The sequence below is a fragment of the Poecilia reticulata genome, chromosome 12, assembly GCF_904066995.2.
Source record: "Poecilia reticulata chromosome 12, P_reticulata-male-v2, whole genome shotgun sequence".
Lineage (NCBI taxonomy): Eukaryota > Metazoa > Chordata > Actinopteri > Cyprinodontiformes > Poeciliidae > Poecilia > Poecilia reticulata.
In genome coordinates, this window is record NC_088841.1 from 23,161,468 (window position 1) to 23,179,814 (window position 18,347).

At 38.5% G+C, this 18,347-nt stretch overlaps 1 protein-coding gene across 2 annotated transcripts in view; it reads left to right on the forward strand.

Annotated features, from left to right (window-relative positions):
- stxbp1a (syntaxin binding protein 1a) overlaps positions 1–17,694 on the forward strand; it is a 29,371-nt gene extending 11,677 nt beyond the window's left edge. Inside the window, exons 8-20 of one of the 2 annotated variants that reach the window (XM_008424639.3) lie at positions 99–183; positions 2,178–2,308; positions 2,380–2,487; positions 2,582–2,642; positions 3,276–3,341; positions 3,430–3,510; positions 3,594–3,732; positions 5,852–5,961; positions 6,065–6,166; positions 6,423–6,508; positions 7,608–7,762; positions 10,305–10,460; positions 15,391–17,694. In XM_008424639.3, coding sequence (XP_008422861.1) covers positions 99–183; positions 2,178–2,308; positions 2,380–2,487; positions 2,582–2,642; positions 3,276–3,341; positions 3,430–3,510; positions 3,594–3,732; positions 5,852–5,961; positions 6,065–6,166; positions 6,423–6,508; positions 7,608–7,762; positions 10,305–10,414 — 1,234 coding nt within the window. In that variant the 3' untranslated portion in view covers positions 10,415–10,460; positions 15,391–17,694. The remainder of the gene's footprint in view (positions 1–98; positions 184–2,177; positions 2,309–2,379; positions 2,488–2,581; positions 2,643–3,275; positions 3,342–3,429; positions 3,511–3,593; positions 3,733–5,851; positions 5,962–6,064; positions 6,167–6,422; positions 6,509–7,607; positions 7,763–10,304; positions 10,461–15,390) is intronic. The other variant, XM_008424640.2, reaches the window with a different exon arrangement.
- The last annotated feature ends 653 nt before the right edge of the window (positions 17,695–18,347 follow it).

Genomic DNA, 18,347 nt, shown 5'->3' on the forward strand with positions numbered 1-18,347 from the left:
AGAACAGAGAAATTCCTCCTTAGGCTGTTTAACTAAATGTATTCGACTGTTTAATATGTTTAGCTTTTATGTTTATGCTCTTGCTTTCTATCTTTTAGGGAGTACAAGGACAACGCCACCTTAGCCCAGCTGGTTCAGGACAAACTGGATGCCTACAAGGCCGACGACCCCACCATGGGAGAGGTGATTTTATTTAATCCCTTTAAAACTCCAATTTCTTTTTCCTTTTCTGATTTAGTCCAGTAGACTTGGTTTGATTAGGAACCAAAATTGCAACATTTGTTACATTTTCAGTTAGTGCAGTTTGCTTTCTGTCAAACAATCCAACTTGTTCCCCTCCTCGCCTTTGGGGGCGCTGTATCACGAACCACTGACGGAAACGAGACAAAACCCTCTGAAGACATTGAGAGCAACTTCCTTCTTCATGAAATCAAACAGAACCAGAGTTCACTTCAAACCGAACCGAGACCGAGGATTGTAGAGATTGTAGAGTTCATTTGTTTGGTTGGACATTCATATCTCCCCCCTAATGAACCAGACTTTCTATTGTCTAGATCAGTGGTTCTTAACCTGGGTTCGATCGAACCCCAGGGGTTCGATGAGTCGGTCTCAGGGGTTCGGTGGAGCCTCTGCTGCGGAGGTAAAGACACACTTGTGTAAAGTCGTGATGACGCCCCGCTTTGCCATCACTTGCTGCAGAGGATCACGTTACATTGCTTAGCCAATCAGAGGATCACGTTACATTGCTTAGCCAATCAGAGGATCACGTTACATTGCTTAGCCAATCAGAGGATCACGTTACATTGCTTAGCCAATCAGAGGATCACGTTACATTGCTTAGCCAATCAGAGGATCACGTTACATTACTTAGCCAATCAGTGCTGCGGAGAAGCACTAATTGAAGGAGGTCCACTCTCGGCATGGATTTGAACTTGTGTCTTTAGTTACTTCAGCAAAGCTCACAGTAGCTTTCTGTGTACTTCTAAATCTGCTCCTTAGTCGCATCTTTTTGGGCCTGCTACTGCCTCTAGTGGCGTGGTGGTGGTAACACAACTAATATAATTACATTACTAAATCAGAATACTGCAAAGTCTTTATTATTTATTATTAATTTTTCATTCTCTTAAGAATGTAGAGCTAATTAAATGATCTAAACAAGACCTTAAAGTGGTTCCAGTTTCTCTCGATGGCCAACTTGTTGAAACTGTGGCACATTTTAAATACGTTGGGTCGTTCCTGGACAGTCAGCTCAACTTTACTGAAAACACTGACTGTATTTTGAAGAACTGTCCTCAGAGATTCTACCTTTTAAGAAGACTTAGTGATCTTGGGGTGACCCAACTAGATCCTAGTTGGGTCACCCCTATGTGTAGAATTTGGGGGGGAAAAAATCATATTTTATTTATCATTACAGAAGGGTTCAGTGAATGTGCATATGAAACTGGTGGGTTTGGTACCTCAAAAAAGGTTAAGAACCACTGGTCTAGGCAAATGAACTACAGTTCAGTTAAAGTGACCTAAACAGGGCTGGTGTGAATGTGTAACTGTGATGTGGACCAACAAACCGAACTCGCCTACAAACCTCGGTCTCAGTTTGGTTGAAGAGAACTCTGGTTCTGTTCGAATGCATATGTGAACACTAAGCGGACCGGAGACCGCTCCAGAAGCAGGAAGTGGACTACAGCACATTGCATTCTGGGTAAATAAAACCAAAACAAACTCACTAAGCTAGAGCTAACGAGAGAAATGGCTTTTGTTTTGTTTTTTTACCAAAGACAAAAAAGGGAAATCCTAAAATCTGATGCTACTCCATTTTTGTTTACATTTTGTGAGGGAAGAAGTTGCTCTTAGTGTCTTCTTCTGTGGTTCTTGGTGCAGCGCCCCCACAGGCGAGGAGGGGAACAGGATGTTCAATTAGTTTGTATCCTCTCACTGACCTCAGTGTGAAAGCGAAGCTCAGCAGCTGAAAATGTAACAAATGTTGCCATTTTGGTTCCCAGTCAAACCGAATAGATCAGGAGTTTAAATACCTTTAAAGACATTTGAGGAGCATAAAAAGCCTCGATGCTGAAGGCCGACCTAGAAGTGTTTCAGCCGTCTGTCCTGCAGGACGCAGCCTGTTTTTGTCCGTTTCTCTGGCCTTTTCGTGTCGCCTGTAAGTGCTTCTCCGTCTGCAGGGTCCTGATAAGGCCCGGTCTCAGCTGATCATCCTGGACCGAGGCTTCGACCCGGTGTCCCCCGTCCTGCACGAGCTCACCTTCCAGGCCATGGGCTACGACCTGCTGCCCATCGAGAACGACGTCTACAAGTGAGGGAAAGTAGAAAAGCAGCTGCAATCTGCTGAGATGGGAGGATAAATTGTCTCTGGTCCTTCCTCAGATATGAGACCAGCGGGATGGGAGACTCCCGGGTCAAGGAGGTTCTGCTGCACGAAGACGATGACCTGTGGGTGAGCCTGAGACACAAACACATAGCCGAGGTGTCCCAGTGAGTATCGCCTGCGTCACGTCCTCTGGTGGAGTAATGAAACCTCCGTTTGGTGCTTCAGAGGAGTTTACTTTTTTTTTTGCTCTGACATCAGGGAAGTAACACGTCAGCTGAAGGAGTTTTCATCCAGCAAGAGGATGAACACCGGAGAGAAGGTAAACCTGGGGTTGAAATCTGAAGCTGTACCATGAATTAAACGGTGTAGAGACAAATTCATGCCAATAATTTCCCAAATAGTTTAGTGTATGGAACGAATAAAGTGTTTTACATGCTTCTAGGCCTGTAGCAACAACTAATAAATCAATTGATCATATGATAAATTAAAATCGCTTTTCTTTTTCTTCTCACTTTCTATCAAAAACTAGATGATAAATATCTTCAGTCTGGTGTTTTCAGTCTCAACTAGCCATTTTTTCTTTACAGAGATTTCATATTTGTTATTTTTGTTGTTTTGCTTATTTATTTTGGATATTTAAAATGTCTCCCAGTTCTTGGGTTAAATATTTATTAGAATTTATCGCTTATCGCCATAACTTCTAGGACAGTTTATCGTCCAGCAGAATTTGTTTTACGAACCATCAAAACGAAACAAAGCAAATCTGCCAGCAAAAACTAGAGGAAACATTAATGTTTCTTATTCAGCTGCAGAAGCTGCGTTTCCATTGATCATAAAATTGCACAAATTAGAAATACAATGAAAGGACGTTAAAAAGTTGAATTACCTTTAATATAAACTCCATTTAAATCTTTGGTTGTGATCATTTTTAAAGTGTTGCTTGTGTTTCCAGACCACCATGAGGGATTTGTCCCAGATGCTGAAGAAGATGCCTCAGTACCAGAAGGAACTCAGCAAGGTGTGAGCCTCATGTTTATCCACATAAACACTTTCCTCCGTTGGGTTTGGATAATAACACCCAGTGTTTTGTTTCATGGTTTTGGCAGTACTCCACTCACCTGCAGCTGGCTGAGGACTGCATGAAGCACTACCAGGGAACGGTGGACAAGCTGTGCCGCGTGGAGCAGGTTGGAACAGAAGAGAACCCAAACCGGCAGTACCGCAGTAACGTTGTGAGGAAAAGCATGACTGGTGTGAACTGGTGTTTCAGGATTTGGCAATGGGCACCGACGCCGAGGGGGAGAAGATCAAGGACCCGATGAGGGCCATCGTCCCCATCCTGCTGGACGCCAACGTCAGCACCTACGACAAGATCCGCATCATCCTGCTCTACATCTTCCTCAAGAACGGCGAGTAGACGAAACATTTACACAGATTAACCCCTCCTCTGTTTCTACTTTTACATTTTATCTAGAATAATTCAGTTAACAAAGACATTTTCTATACTCTACTTTCTTAACCCAACTGAAACTTTACTCAACTAAGAGTAGAGATACTACATAATAAAATTATTCAAGTAAATGTAACTAGTTACTCCCCAACTCTGGACAAAAAGGGGTTTATTTACTTTGCAAGACAGTAAATACCTGGTAATAAAGTTAAGAAAAAATGTTTTAGAAGACAAATTAATTTAGAGATGTAAGAAGTGATTTTATACGGAGCCCATAACGGGACATGGAGAACAAAAAAAAAAAAAGCAATCCTAACTTACTTTCATAAGATCCTGAGAATTTTTAAAGAAAAATCTTGCGTTTCTCTTTTGGGTGAAAAGTGTTGATACAGATTCTGCAAAGTTGGTAGAGGTTAAATGAGACACAGAAGATGATTTACAGCGTTTCCTACAGTCTGGAGACGATTTACGGCGTTTCCTACAGTCTGGAGACGATTTACTGCGATTCCTACGGTCTGGAGACGATTTACGGCGTTTCCTACGGCCTGGAGATAATTTACTGCGTTTCCTACAGTCTGGAGACAATTTACTGCGTTTCCTACAGTCTGGAGACGATTTACTGCGTTTCCTACAGTCTGGAGACAATTTACGACGTTTCCTACGGCCTGGAGACGATTTACGGCGTTTCCTACGGCCTGGAGACGATTTACGGCGTTTCCTACGGCCTGGAGACGATTTACGCCGTTTCCTACGGCCTGGAGATAATTTACTGCGTTTCCTATAGTCTGGAGACAATTTACTGCGTTTCCTACAGTCTGGAGACGATTTACGGCGTTTCCTATGGCCTGGAGACGATTTACGGCGTTTCCTACGGCCTGGAGACTATTTACGGCGTTTCCTACGGCCTGGAGACGATTTACGGCGTTTCCTACGGCCTGGAGATAATTTACTGCGTTTCCTACAGTCTGGAGACAATTTACTGCGTTTCCTATAGTCTGGAGACAATTTACTGCGTTTCCTACAGTCTGGAGACGATTTACGGCGTTTCCTACGGCCTGGAGACGATTTACGGCGTTTCCTACGGCCTGGAGACGATTTCCGCCGTTTCCTACGGCCTGGAGATAATTTACTGCGTTTCCTACAGTCTGGAGACAATTTACTGCGTTTCCTACAGTCTGGAGACGATTTACTGCGTTTCCTACAGTCTGGAGACAATTTACGACGTTTCCTACGGCCTGGAGACGATTTACGGCGTTTCCTACGGCCTGGAGACAATTTGCGACGTTTCCTACGGCCTGGAGACGATTTACGGCGTTTCCTACGGTCTGGAGACTATTTACGACGTTTCCTACGGCCTGGAGACGATTTGCGACGTTTCCTACGGCCTGGAGACGATTTACGGCGTTTCCTACGGTCTGGAGACTATTTACGACGTTTCCTACGGCCTGGAGACGATTTACTGCGTTTCCTACGGCCTGGAGACGATTTACTGCGTTTCCTACGGCCTGGAGACGATTTACTGCGTTTCCTACGGCCTGGAGACGATTTACGACGTTTCCTACGGCCTGGAGACGATTTACGACGTTTCCTACGGCCTGGAGACGATTTACGACGTTTCCTATGGCGTGGAGACGATTTACGCCATTTCCTACGGCCTGGAGACGATTTACGGCGTTTCCTACAGCCTGGAGACGATTTACGGCGTTTCCTACGGTCTGGAGATGTTCTAAATGAGGGTATTATGCTAAGAGACACGAAGCTGAAGTTGGTTTCCGATTGTAGTTCAGTATTTTTTTGTAAATCGTGTCTATACTGTGGGAAACATTGTAAATCGTCCTGTGTCTGTCGTTTAAACTCCACCACCTCTATCAGCTTTGCAGAGTCTGTATAAACAGCCTTTTAACCCAAAAGAGAAACTTAGGATTTTTCAACAATTTTCTAAGGATCTTGAGAAAGTCAGAATTGCGTTTTTTTTCCCCCAATGTTCCCTTTTTTAAATTTTATAACCTCATATCTCAAAATGTAATTTGTTTTCGTCCCGTTGGAGCTGAATATATTAAATGTGTGTGTGTTTGCAGGTATTACAGAGGAGAACCTGAACAAGCTGATCCAACACGCTCAGATCCCCCCTGAGGATAGTGAGATTATCACCAACATGGCACACCTCGGCGTCCCCATCGTCACAGACGTACGATTCTCGCCTCTGATCGTCTAATCTCTTTATTTAACATGTTTTTAGTCATTTCCGTTCTGGTTTTTCTTGACTCTTGGCTCCCTCTCTGCTTTCTCAGTCCACTCTTCGCAGAGGAAAGAAGATGGACAGGAAGGAGCGAGTGAGCGAACAAACCTACCAGCTTTCTCGCTGGACTCCGCTGATCAAGGACATCATGGAGGTAACGCACATCTCCAAATCGTAGCTAAAGAAGCTGAAAAAAATAATAATGGAGTGAGTACTCAGGAACTCTCCCATTATATTTGGTTATTTGTAAAATAAGTCAGACTGACTGGTTATTTAATTTTAACTCAACATGAATCCAAATCAGCTTTAGTCAAACATTTCCAGCTTGTGTTTCATCAACACATTTAGTGACTGAGGTGGTTTTATGCCTGTTTCTATGAGTGATGACTATTTTGTTGTGGTTCCTGCAGGATGCGATCGATGATAAACTGGACACCAAACACTACCCGTACATCTCCACCCGCTCCTCTGCTTCCTTCAGCACCACTGCAGTCAGGTACCCACGTTCTGGAGACGTTTTGGGTTTTTTCTCTCTACAGACAAACGCTGAGGGTTTGGATCGATTCTAACTGGACAGAAGATGAGTCAAATAAAGTTAGCTTACTGGTGACTGGCAGGTAGTGATCTATAAATTAATTAGATTGTCAATCAGACTTTCTGCAGACCAGATGAAACTGGAAAACAAGATCGATTGATAAAATGCCTGTTTTCAACAAATGGAGATAAAATTAAAGCTGCAGCTCAGCCAAACATCTCTGTACTGGACACCCAGTTACACCAACTTGTCATCTGTTACTGGTAACAGTTTGGTGTTGATTAACTCAAGTAGATCAACCTTTCAAAGGTGATCTCCCATTATTCAAATAACATTCTGAAAAAATCTGTATTTTGATAATTTTCGATCCCTCATTCTTAACAAACTCACCAGTTTTCAAGCTGATTGACCAAAACGTTTCAGAGGCTAAAAACGGCCAAAACTGGGTCAAAACCAATCATAATTCCAAGTTCAACCCAAAATGGCCGACTTCCTGTTTGTTGTAGAGTTTGAATTTGAGTTTTTTTGCATGTTTTGGGAATTTCCAGAATTGTATCAAATTTCATACTTACTATCATAGTTTCAAGTCATAGTTTTGTTCTATCAAGTAAGATAAATAAGGATAATTTTTATAATTTCCAGGGGGCGCTGTTGAGCTAGTTCTATTGTGACTTTTGCAAAAAGCTTATTTGAATAATTGAGAAGTCAGAGCTTGGCCCTGGGTGTAATGTCACAGTCAGTTTTAGGTTGTATTCCTGTTGTAAGTGGGAAAACCAATATTTTTCCTAATTATTTTGGTGGAGACTATTATTACCAATATAACCCAATAATATTATTTTGTTTTTTTCTGTTTTATAGGCTCAAATACTAAAAAGTTTGAAAAAATACTTTATGTACCAAACTGTTCAAAGTGTTAAAAATAGTTCATAGGTAACTCTGGGCTGCTTCGATAAAAATAATTTGATTGGGATTTAATAATAATGCTAATGTGTTAGCATGTTGTGAAAAGTGGAGAGAAAAGCTGAAGACTTGAATATAAATGATGTTTTTTCTGCGGCAGTGCTCGATATGGACACTGGCACAAGAACAAGACCCCTGGAGAGTACCGCACCGGCCCCCGACTGATGGTCTTCATCATCGGAGGCGCGTCTTTCAGCGAGATGCGCTGTGCCTACGAGGTCACGCAGGCTAACGGGAAGTGGGAAGCCATCATTGGTGAGTGGAGCAACTTTGGATCTTGGGTCCGTACTTTACCTTAACTTACTTTTCTACTGAGTAGCACAAGATAATCTACAGACATGTAGCTTCTAATTAACCTGGAATCCAGTTAAGACGTTAATTCACTTCAGTAAACGGTTGCCTGGTTGGGGTTTTAAAGTTCGGTCCAGTGAGTTTCCAGTAAGTTGTGGAAATATTTCATCGAAAACTGGGCAGTGAAATCTGTCCCCCTGTCTGGGTCCATCAGAAGGAAAAACTCAGTTTCTCCAACAAACTCCTCCCTCATTTGTCTATCAAAGTTATTGACGGTGTCTTGCAAAATTATTTATAATCTTTGAGTTTTTTTTTCCATTTTTTGACATTACAACCACAGATTTCTGTTTTATTTAGGTTTTATTTGACAGGCTAACATAAAGTTACTAGGAAATTAATAATTTCTCCATTAAAAACATGTAATTAAGAAGTTTACCCTGATACCCCTAAATAAATTAAAATAAATCTCTAGCATTCCTGCTACTTAGTAAAATTCAACAACTATAAAAACATGAAACCAGGAGTGAAGGGTCTGTTTAAAGAATCACTTCCTGAAGTTCAAACCATAAATGTAGGTTGTGCAATAACTAATTTGGTCCTATGCTAATTCTGACAAACTGTGTGTCAATATGGTTGAAATTAGCATTTTAGCTTTAGCTTTCACTAATTACATTGTTAGTGTAGCACTTTATTTTATCTACTCATTTAATTTCCCTTTGGTATCTATACAGCATTTTTGAATTGAATTAGCATTAGTAGAGCTAATGTTAATTATTAGTACGTTAGCATGATTTCTGCATGATTTTTCATCAACTCAAATTTAAGACTGTTTAAGACCATTATGAATGGAATTTAAGACCCGTATCACATCATAAATGTACAAACTGGGGGAAAACACCAAAAATACTCCCTTCTATTTCTGAATCTTGAGCTACTTTGTGATAATCCATCACATAAAATCCCAGTAAACGGTTCCAGTTTGTGGTTGTGGTGAGACGAAATGTGGAAAACTCAGAAGGTGTGGACTATTTTGCAAGGTACGGTACCGACTGTGTGACATTAGTTCTGTTGTGGCCCTTAGTACTGACGTCTTAAAGCTGAACCATCCACTGTTTTCTTGTTTCCTGTTGCTTTAGCTGTTGTCTCTCAATCAACTGTTATCTTTAAATTGTTGGCGTGTTTGTGACCTGAGTGAAGTTGGCTCCTCCCACCTTCTTCAAATCTAACAAAATTGGTGTCAAACGTTTGTGCAGCAAACATTTTCATTTGTGCCGCTGTCACTTTAAAGATATTGATAAAAAAAAAACATTTCCAGAGGTTTTTATCAATATCGTCAAAGCAAAAGCACCGCAAATGAAAATATTTGCTGCATAACCAAAGTTGATTGACACCAAGTTTGTTTGAATTTGTAAATGTGAACTGGGAAATGGTTGACCTCTGACCTCTGGAAACTTTATTATCCTAAAATGATAGTGGCACAAACAATACATTTTTCTGTTCAAACGTTTGACACAAATATGGTTACATTTGGGTAATGTGGGGGTGGAGGTCTGGTTGACCTTGTGACCTTTAAACTTTCATTAATATCTTCAAAGCAAAAGCAGCACAAACAAAAAATGTAGCAGCACAAACATAGCAGAGTTGCTCAACACTAATTTTGGCTGGTTGACCTTTTATAACCGGTGGAAACTTTTTATTAATATCTCAATGAAAGCAGCACAAAAACAAATTTTGCAGCACAAACACAGCACAGTTTATTGACACCAATTTTGTCTGATTTGAAGTGGGAAGGTGGTTGACCTCTCACGACCTCTGGAAACATTTATTAATATTTTTAAAATGATAGCGGCACAAACAAAAAAATTTGCTGCACAAACGTTTGACACCAATTTTGCTAGATTTGTATAATTGGGAGGGATCGGGAAGGGCTGGTTGAACTTTTGACCTTTAAACTTTAATATCTTCAAAGCAAAAACAGCGCAAACAAAATATTTTGCAGCACAAACTTAGAATTGATTGACATCAATTTTGTTTGGTTTAGTAAATGTGAGCGGGGAAATTGTTGATCTCATGACTTCTGGAAACATTAACATCTTTAAAACAATAGCGGCACAAATTAATATTTTTGCTGCAGAAACGTTTGGCACCAGTTTTATTAGATGTCGGGAGTTGGTTGACCTTTAAACTTTCATTAATATTGTCAAAGCAAAAGCAGCACAAACAAAACATTTTACACCAACTTTTATTAGATTGGGGTAATGTGTGGGGGTTTGGTTGAACTTTTAACCTTTATTAATATCAGCAGCAGAAACGTTTGTCGCCAGTTCAGTTTGTGGCAGGTGGAAGAGCCGACTTCACTCGGTTGGTTCCGCCCTGTGGGTGCATGTCTGCCAGTGGACGAGTGTCTGTGTGTTTTCTCTTCACGTCGTTTTGGGGTTTTATTTTGGAGAGTCGGGCTGTGGGATGCTGTCAGACGAGTGGTGAAGCCGCCTCTGTTCCTTCACAGGTTCCACCCACTTGCTCACCCCAACCAAATTCTTATCGGACCTGCAGCACCCCGACTTCCGAGAGTCCACTAGGGTGTCCTTTGAGGACGCACAGCCCTCAGACGAGTGAGGCAGAGACAGATTGGGAGGGAGGGAGACAGAAATCACAGGACAAAGTAAAGGCAGCCGCTCAGAGAAGCCCTTTCTGAACGTTTAGCACAAAGGGCTTCGTTTTGGTTCCTCCCTCTTCTTTAAACACTCAGAACTGTTTTATGTACCTCACCTTCCTCCTCCTCCTCCTCCTCCTCTCCCCTCCCGTTTCCCACTGGGATGGGCATTCCTGATCCCTCCTCACTGCATGGTCCGCTCCAACTCCAACAGGCTCTTCTCTATTTAAAACCAAAATGATCAAATTAAAAGCTTTGATTTAGTGTTTTGGGGTGAATCTGTAGATTGAGTCTCGCCTGCGGAGGTCGGCGGCGCCGTCGGCAGCGGCGGCCATGCCCTGAGGAGGTCGTGGCTCCATCCCTGCTGCCTCCTCTCCTCATCTCAGCCGGTGGATTAAATCGCTCTGATTTATGACGGCCACCCGAAGCTCCTCAGACCGTCTCACTCATTCACGTTTAACCCCTGACATCTTCACCGTGTGGCGCCGTCAGTGCTGCTGCTTTCCTTCAGAGCACAAACTTTGGCTGGTCACCTTTAGCCCACCGTCACATGATAATACAGGGGTGTCCAAAGTGCGGGGTGGGGGCCATTTGTGGCTCTTGGAATGATTTTTTTTGTGGTCGTCGAGAATGATGCAAATTTGACTCGTCCAGCAGAGATGGTTAACAAAGAGTTTCTATTTGTAAGGTTTAAGTTATACGATGGAGTTTTAGGGCCAAACTAAGACAATAAAAAATGGTAACACTTTATGTCCTAAACAGGTGTTATGTCATAAACATGACAAAACACCTGTCATGAACATGAGCAAGTCTTCATGAATATTTATGACTGTTGTCATAAAGTGTCATTCAGTAAATCATGACACTTTTAATACAAAGTTGACATTATTCAAAATTGTCTTGACAACTTGACATTAACCAAGAAATCATGATCTGTCATTAATTTGTTATAAAAGTATTACTGATTAAACTTTAAAAATTGTGTAGGTAAGAGATAATATTAATGACACTTAATGACATCGTCATAACTGTTGCTACTTGTTCCACTTTATTTCAGGTAGGGAGAAATAATTACTGTTTTCTTAATGTATTTGACAGTGTAATTACAATTAATGACATTATTATGACTACTATTATGACATATTTATGAGATATGATAATTGGATGTCAAGTTGTCATAACCAAAACATTTTAAATAATGTCAACTTTGTATTAAATGTGTCATAATTTACCAAATGACACTTTGACAGCAGTCATAAATATTCATGAAGGTTTATTCATGTTCATGGCAGGTGTTATGTCATGTTTGTGACGGTGTCATGTCAGTCTTATTCACCCCCCCTTCAAATAAAGTGTTACCTAAAAAAATTAATAAAACTATATGAAAAAAGTCTAAATAATGAGAATAAAGCCATTACTACAGCTTTATTTATTTATTTATTAGTAACATTATTCTTGTCATTTTATTTTTATTTTTTCTTAGTGTGGCCCTAACACTCCATCATAATTGCCCACATAATTCTCTCACAATAGAAAATATAAATTACAACAAACTATTCGTCTTGTTATAGGTGAAACCACATTTATCCAGACTTTTACTTAAGAACTGACTTTGCTGCAATAAAATCAACGTTTAACCTATTTAATTAAACTTGATTAATTAGCGTTTTGAAAGTAAGTCGACCAAATCTGGTTCTCGTAACTGAGAATAATTTGCCCAAAAGAAACTGAAAACTAGATTCTTGTCTTTTAATACCAAATATCTGAATATTTGATGAATTATTAAATTATTAAAATGAATAACAAAACAATTTTACTCCTTTAACATCTTTATTTTATTTTATTTTTTTGGCCAGCGAGAACTTGTGACTCGACTAATTTGGCCAAAAGTTTGGACACCCCTGCGCTAATATAACTCGTGGCTCATCTACAGACGGTTAAAAAAAACAAGGAAGACTTTTTTTGTAATCTTCTAAAGCCCTTCAAAATTAAAAACCGTCTACACATGTAGTTAATGGTAACAAACACAAGCATTGGACAGGAGCTTCTTTACATTAAAAAAATACAAAAATTAGATTAGATTCAAATTAAAAGCTTTTTAGAGCTGATGCAAGAGAAGCTTCAATAAAAAGCAAAACCAGAAAAACAAAGATCTAATATCAGCAATGGCTCCTTTAAAGGTTTCAATAACAAAACTTCAGTCGACCAGAAAAACCATTAAAGACCAAGAAATACAAAAATGTCTGACTTCATTAAAGGAAACCAGACAAACTGAGCAGAAAAAAGAAACTTTGTACAAACCTAAACTTCTTAAAATCTACAACCCCAATAAATAAAAGGTTTTCCTGTAAAACTACAACTTGGCCTCCATCTCATGTGCGACTAACTTGCTAAAGCATTGCGGTTTTCCTAAACAAAATGGCCCTAAATCTCTACCAAAGATTACAAACAATGTCAGGTTTGATTAAAGAAAAAGTGAGTAAAAAAAAAATCTTCCTACAGACCTAAACATCAGTGAACGTAGTGATGAAACCCAATAAATAAAAGGTTTTCCTGTAATGCTACAACTTGGCCTCCATCTCATAAACTACGGTTTTCTTGAGCAAAATGGCCGCCACTTGCTACAACAGATCTACGTTTAAAGCTTTGTTGTTTTAGACGCATTCAGAGAATCTGTTCAGTTAGAAATGAAAGTCCAGAGTGTTGTGTTTCTGGGGCATGGAAAACGCCCACAAAGCTGTTTGTTTTCAGAACAACATACGCAAACATTTAAATTTTTAACAAGGTTTTTTCTCACTTTGCCAACAAATTCTGCCTCCAACAGACGGAAAACTCTCAGCTTTGCATCAGAAACAAACCTTAGAACTGGTGAAAGAGTGCTGGGAGTAAATCAAAGCGTCCGTTTGCCTCAGAAATAATTTAAACTTCCAAATATTTGAGCTAATTTGGTAAAGTTGTGGCACAAACTGTTTGCTTTACTCCAAAAAGCACCTTTCACGTTGTACGATGTCTCTGTGTCTTCAGCCGCCACAAACTTATTTTGACTTTGGATTTTATAATTTCTCCAGGGTTTTGTAGCTTTTCCTCTGCAGTTTGGTATTTCAGATATTCTGCTAGCTTAACTTCACTTTCAACCACACCAACTAAAACCTGTGCTTCAAAAATCTTAAGTGAAACTCAGTATATGCACACAAAGTGATACATCTATGCATTTTACTTTTTGGTAATTTTGAGGATTGTGGAGTTTATCTTATAGAAACCCAAAATGTAGCTTCTTGCCAATTTTGTGTATTTTTATAAGCCCAAAACTAAACATTTTTGAAAGTAGAAGTACGTTGGTTTAGAAACCAAATTGACCCACAAATAGCTAATATTCATTAAAAACACTTTAAACTTTTATTTTAATCATTCTAACACCAAATATACCAACGTTTGGATCGTAATACGCAGTGGAAACCATTTTATCACACCTACAGTTTTCCTTATCGCCACCTCTTGGGGTTTCAGCCAATCACCATAAAGCATAAGAAATGGAGCTGCTTTGGAAACGACAGCCAATAGCGTGTCAGTTTCCCTAGATTTGTTTTCTTTCAAATATTTTAAATGCGCTTTACGGAAAAATCCCTGTTTAGGTGAATTTTCTGTGAATAATTTGGAGTTATATCCCATGGAAAAATTAGCAAACACTATATAATATATAAACAATAATTATTGCTAAAAAAATGTTTTTACAAAATTGTAGAGCATTTTTAAATGTCTTAAGAAGCGATTTATATATAAAATGTTTTCAAAGTTAGCATCCAAGCAGAAGTTTAGTTGAAGAAAAAGGTGATGCATCATTTTTTTTGCATCTGCCTTCATTTGCAATTTGTGTCAACTTGGTAATCGATTAATCTGCTGATTATTGTGACGATTAATCGGGAAAAAAATTTATTTAACCACTTAAACCTTTTTGTACAATATTAGAAATACATTAAAAGATGCAAATAAACAAATCCTTTTTTAAAAATAAACATTCTATTGGGTAAAGTTAAAACATATTTACAGACATGTTTTTATCTTTATATATATTTACATTCTACAAATTTGGCTTGAATATGTTATTTTTCCATCAGATGACCTTTTTGTTTTAACTCCAGTTAACGATTAATTGATTTCTAGTCAGTTAGCCACGATTAATCACTTTTCTACCTACATTGCTGTATTAAACATCAATCTTAATCGATGACAAAGTTTTGCGAAGGACTACATTTTGGGCTTCATTTGCTGTAAACCACAACCAAACATCTGAAATATAAAAGTGGAAATGAAATATTACAAACTCACAATTTCACAGCCGTAAACATGTTTTAGTGTGGAACAGGTTTAATAAAGTCACCACATGTGTAATATCCAATAATTTCTCTCTGTGTGCCTAAGAAACCAAACAGCTGCTTCTGTTCGGACCGGATGTTGTGAAGTGTTTCTGGTAGAGAGAGCTTGTAGTCATTTCCTGCCTGCTCATGTGTTTCGTGTTGTGACCGATGGTTTCGGCCGCATGTGCATGCTGATAATGCATCAAAGTCCCAGCAGCAGCGCAGCATCTACAGCTGAATAACTAAAATATTACAGCTGTTTGGTTTGAAAAAGTAATAAAGAATCCTTTGAATTGTTCTTGTTTCTCTGAGAAACGTCAGTAACGGGAAACCAGTTAAAGTAAATCTTTGGTTTTTATAGCGTCTATTTAAAGTGAATATTGTTTTGTTTTTCCTACATGATTCATTATTAACCTTCTGACTAACTGATTATGATTTCATAACTCCGGGCTTCCATCGTTTCTTTCAACGGCTGCTGTCATCTGCCGTAGGCATTCATAACAAAAGCTGAAAACACATTTTATTTAGTTTTAACGCAACTAAACGCTCAGATTTAATGCTGCGTTTGTGTGTGTTGTCTCCAGGATCGACCCACATCTTCACTCCCACCTGCCTGCTGGAGCAGCTCAAGGCCATGAACAAACCAGACGAGGAAGTCACGAGCTAAGAATCCTCCTCTTCATCTTTCCCAGCCAATCCATCAGTTATGTATGCATAATGCTTGGAAAAGAGAAAAAAAGATGGAAAAAATATATATCAAAGAATAAAACTGTTGCAAGTATTCTTGTTTTACAATGGATGCAACTAATTAAATTTATTTAAAAAAGCTAATATTTGAAGGCCAGATAAAATGCAAAGTACCAAAATGTCCTATTGTATGCTAACACTATGCTAGGCTGTGTAAACAGTTTTTTCCTCTAGCGCTGCTCCTCCCTGTGAGTTTTACTGTTGGCAGATCGAAGGGGGATGTGCAATTTGAGACGACATTTTGTAAAATATATCATGCAATATAAATGTATTCACATATTTCAGCAGAGAGGAGCGCCATCCGCCCATCTGAGATGTTCGTATTCAGTAGCATGCTTGGACTCATGTGGACTGTTCTGTGTTTTTGTGTCGAGTGTTTTGAGTGCAGAGGAGTTAGCGATTAGCTTATTTTCTTGGGGTTGAATACGATGCCAAAAACATCTGAGTGTCAAACTATTTAAAAACATGCTTGGTAACAAAATATACACCTTCCTCCTGCTCTCCACTCATCTCCAAATGTAATTAAATATTCTTTTCTTTCAAGGTTTCATGCTATTAGCTACCTAAGCTAATTAGCCATTAGCTTATGGTTTAGTTTAGTTCAGCCAGTTTGTTTACAAAATGTAACACATGCACAAAAGTAAATTATGGCAAATGCAAAAGTAAGTCCTAAATACTGTAAGTTGGTAAATCACTATGTTTACTACATTAGTTTCTTAGCATATAACCATCAACAAAAATGCTAATTAGCCGTTAGCAAAGCAATCTGATCAGCCAAATCTAAACAATTTTTCACCCAATTTTGTTTTGAAAATGTATTTATCCACAAAAAAGTTTTACAATTAACTTTGTTGAATTGGTCTGAGCTGATAGCTCATTAGCTCGAGCTAATTAGCTAAACTTTTCCCTTCTTTTAACCATTTCAAAATAAATTTATGTCGAACAAAGAAAGTTCAGACATCACCACATTTTAAGTTTACAGCTTAAACTTACGAGTTTTGGTTGTCTGCTAGCTAGAGTGAAACAAGGAGGCTAAGCTAGCCAGTTAAGCTAACCGTATTTCTGCTACTGTATATTCTTGTGAAAATTTTCCTATTTTGAAAATCTGAATACATTTATTTTGTTAAATTTAAGAAACATTTTTAACCAACAAACATCTTAGCAGTTTTTTTCCCCAGTTGAATTTGCCAGCTAGCTATTTGCTAACCAAGCTAATGAGCTAAGCTACCAAACCTGGCTGTTTTTCTGTTGTAGAAACATTACTGAAAATGTTAAGCACATGATGGCCACCAACAGGGAGAACAATGTTACAGAGATTTTTACGTTCTTCTCGTTTGTGCCGGCTTGTTTGACTCTCAGAAAAACTAAGTTCTTGGTTTCAGTATTCGCCCAATAAGCTCAGTTAGGAAGAGAAACAAAAAAAATATTAAATGAGAGCTAAAACCTTCACCCCTCCTTACTGTAATTTCCTGCACCAACCTTTTTTCCACTCAAACAGATTTATTGTTAAAAAAGGCTGTTGCTTGCTGATATTAATGATTAATCCTAAAAAGGCCCGGCTGTGTTTCAGTATTGTATCCTGTCAGATCATTAGTACTAACCGGGCCTTGCACTGAGTAAGTAGTGTCGTGTATCTGCCATGCGTTGTTGTTTAAGCATCTTACTGTTGAATTGTGGTTTATTTTAAAGCAGTGCAGTAGTGAAACCTTTTCTGTGAAGCCGCTGTGTTTGTGACGTTTTAGCTGTAGATGTTAAACTAGGTAAAATATTTACTACTATGCTTTGTTTTTCCCTCTGGTGCAACGTAACCCCGTCCCTGAAGTTGAATGGCTTTGCAATGATAAAACTAAACCTGCGTGATATCGCCTCCCTTCTGTAGGCCAAACAAGTCGTTTTTTGCACTATAATGAGTTTTCAAATGCTTGAGTTTGTTTTTTATTTATATATATATATATAGATTATTATCATTTAGGCTTTATTTGCCAAATCACTGTATTTATTTAAAAGTTATTCATCAGAGAAAAATACCAGTCTGTCCTGTTTCACCTATTGGGCTGTATGTTTGCGAGTGTGTAAGCACAAACAGTACTTCCATGTGTACCGATGTACTATGGCTGTCTAATAAACTGGCTTCCATTACATGTCGCCGTCTTTCACATCTCATACATGTGGCTGGATTTCTAACATCTACTTACTATTCAACTAAAACTAAAAGGTAAACTGGGTTTCGGCGGCATGGTTGATGAAGTGGAGATAACAAACATTTTTGCTTTTTTTACATACAAAAGTGATTTGTCATTATTTTTATGAAAAAAAAATGAAGGGAATAGGAAGATTAATTCCAACAATACATAGTTTTTCTGCGATTTTTAATGTAATTAGTTGGAATTTACAGTGAAAACAAAACGTCAAAATTATTACATTCTTATTTATCACAATTAATTATTACTGATATGATAATGTTCAAATATCTTATTACACCTGAAATACAAGATTTATCACATTAGTAACACTTGAATATTGATTTAAAAAGTACAAGTTTCTCTTATAAAATGAAATTTTTTCCATGTTTAGTGAAATAATTTGCAGTGAAATTAGAACTTTTTATAAAAGATATTATTTACCTAAAACATTTAGATTTCTTGCTGAAAAGTTACGATAAATTTGTCGCATTTCAAATGTACCAAGATAATTGCACTACAAATTACACCAAAATGCTTTAAGATTTGTGTCCAAGTATTGTAAGACACAAAGATCTTAACAGGTTTTGCAGAGATAATGTAATTTTTTAATA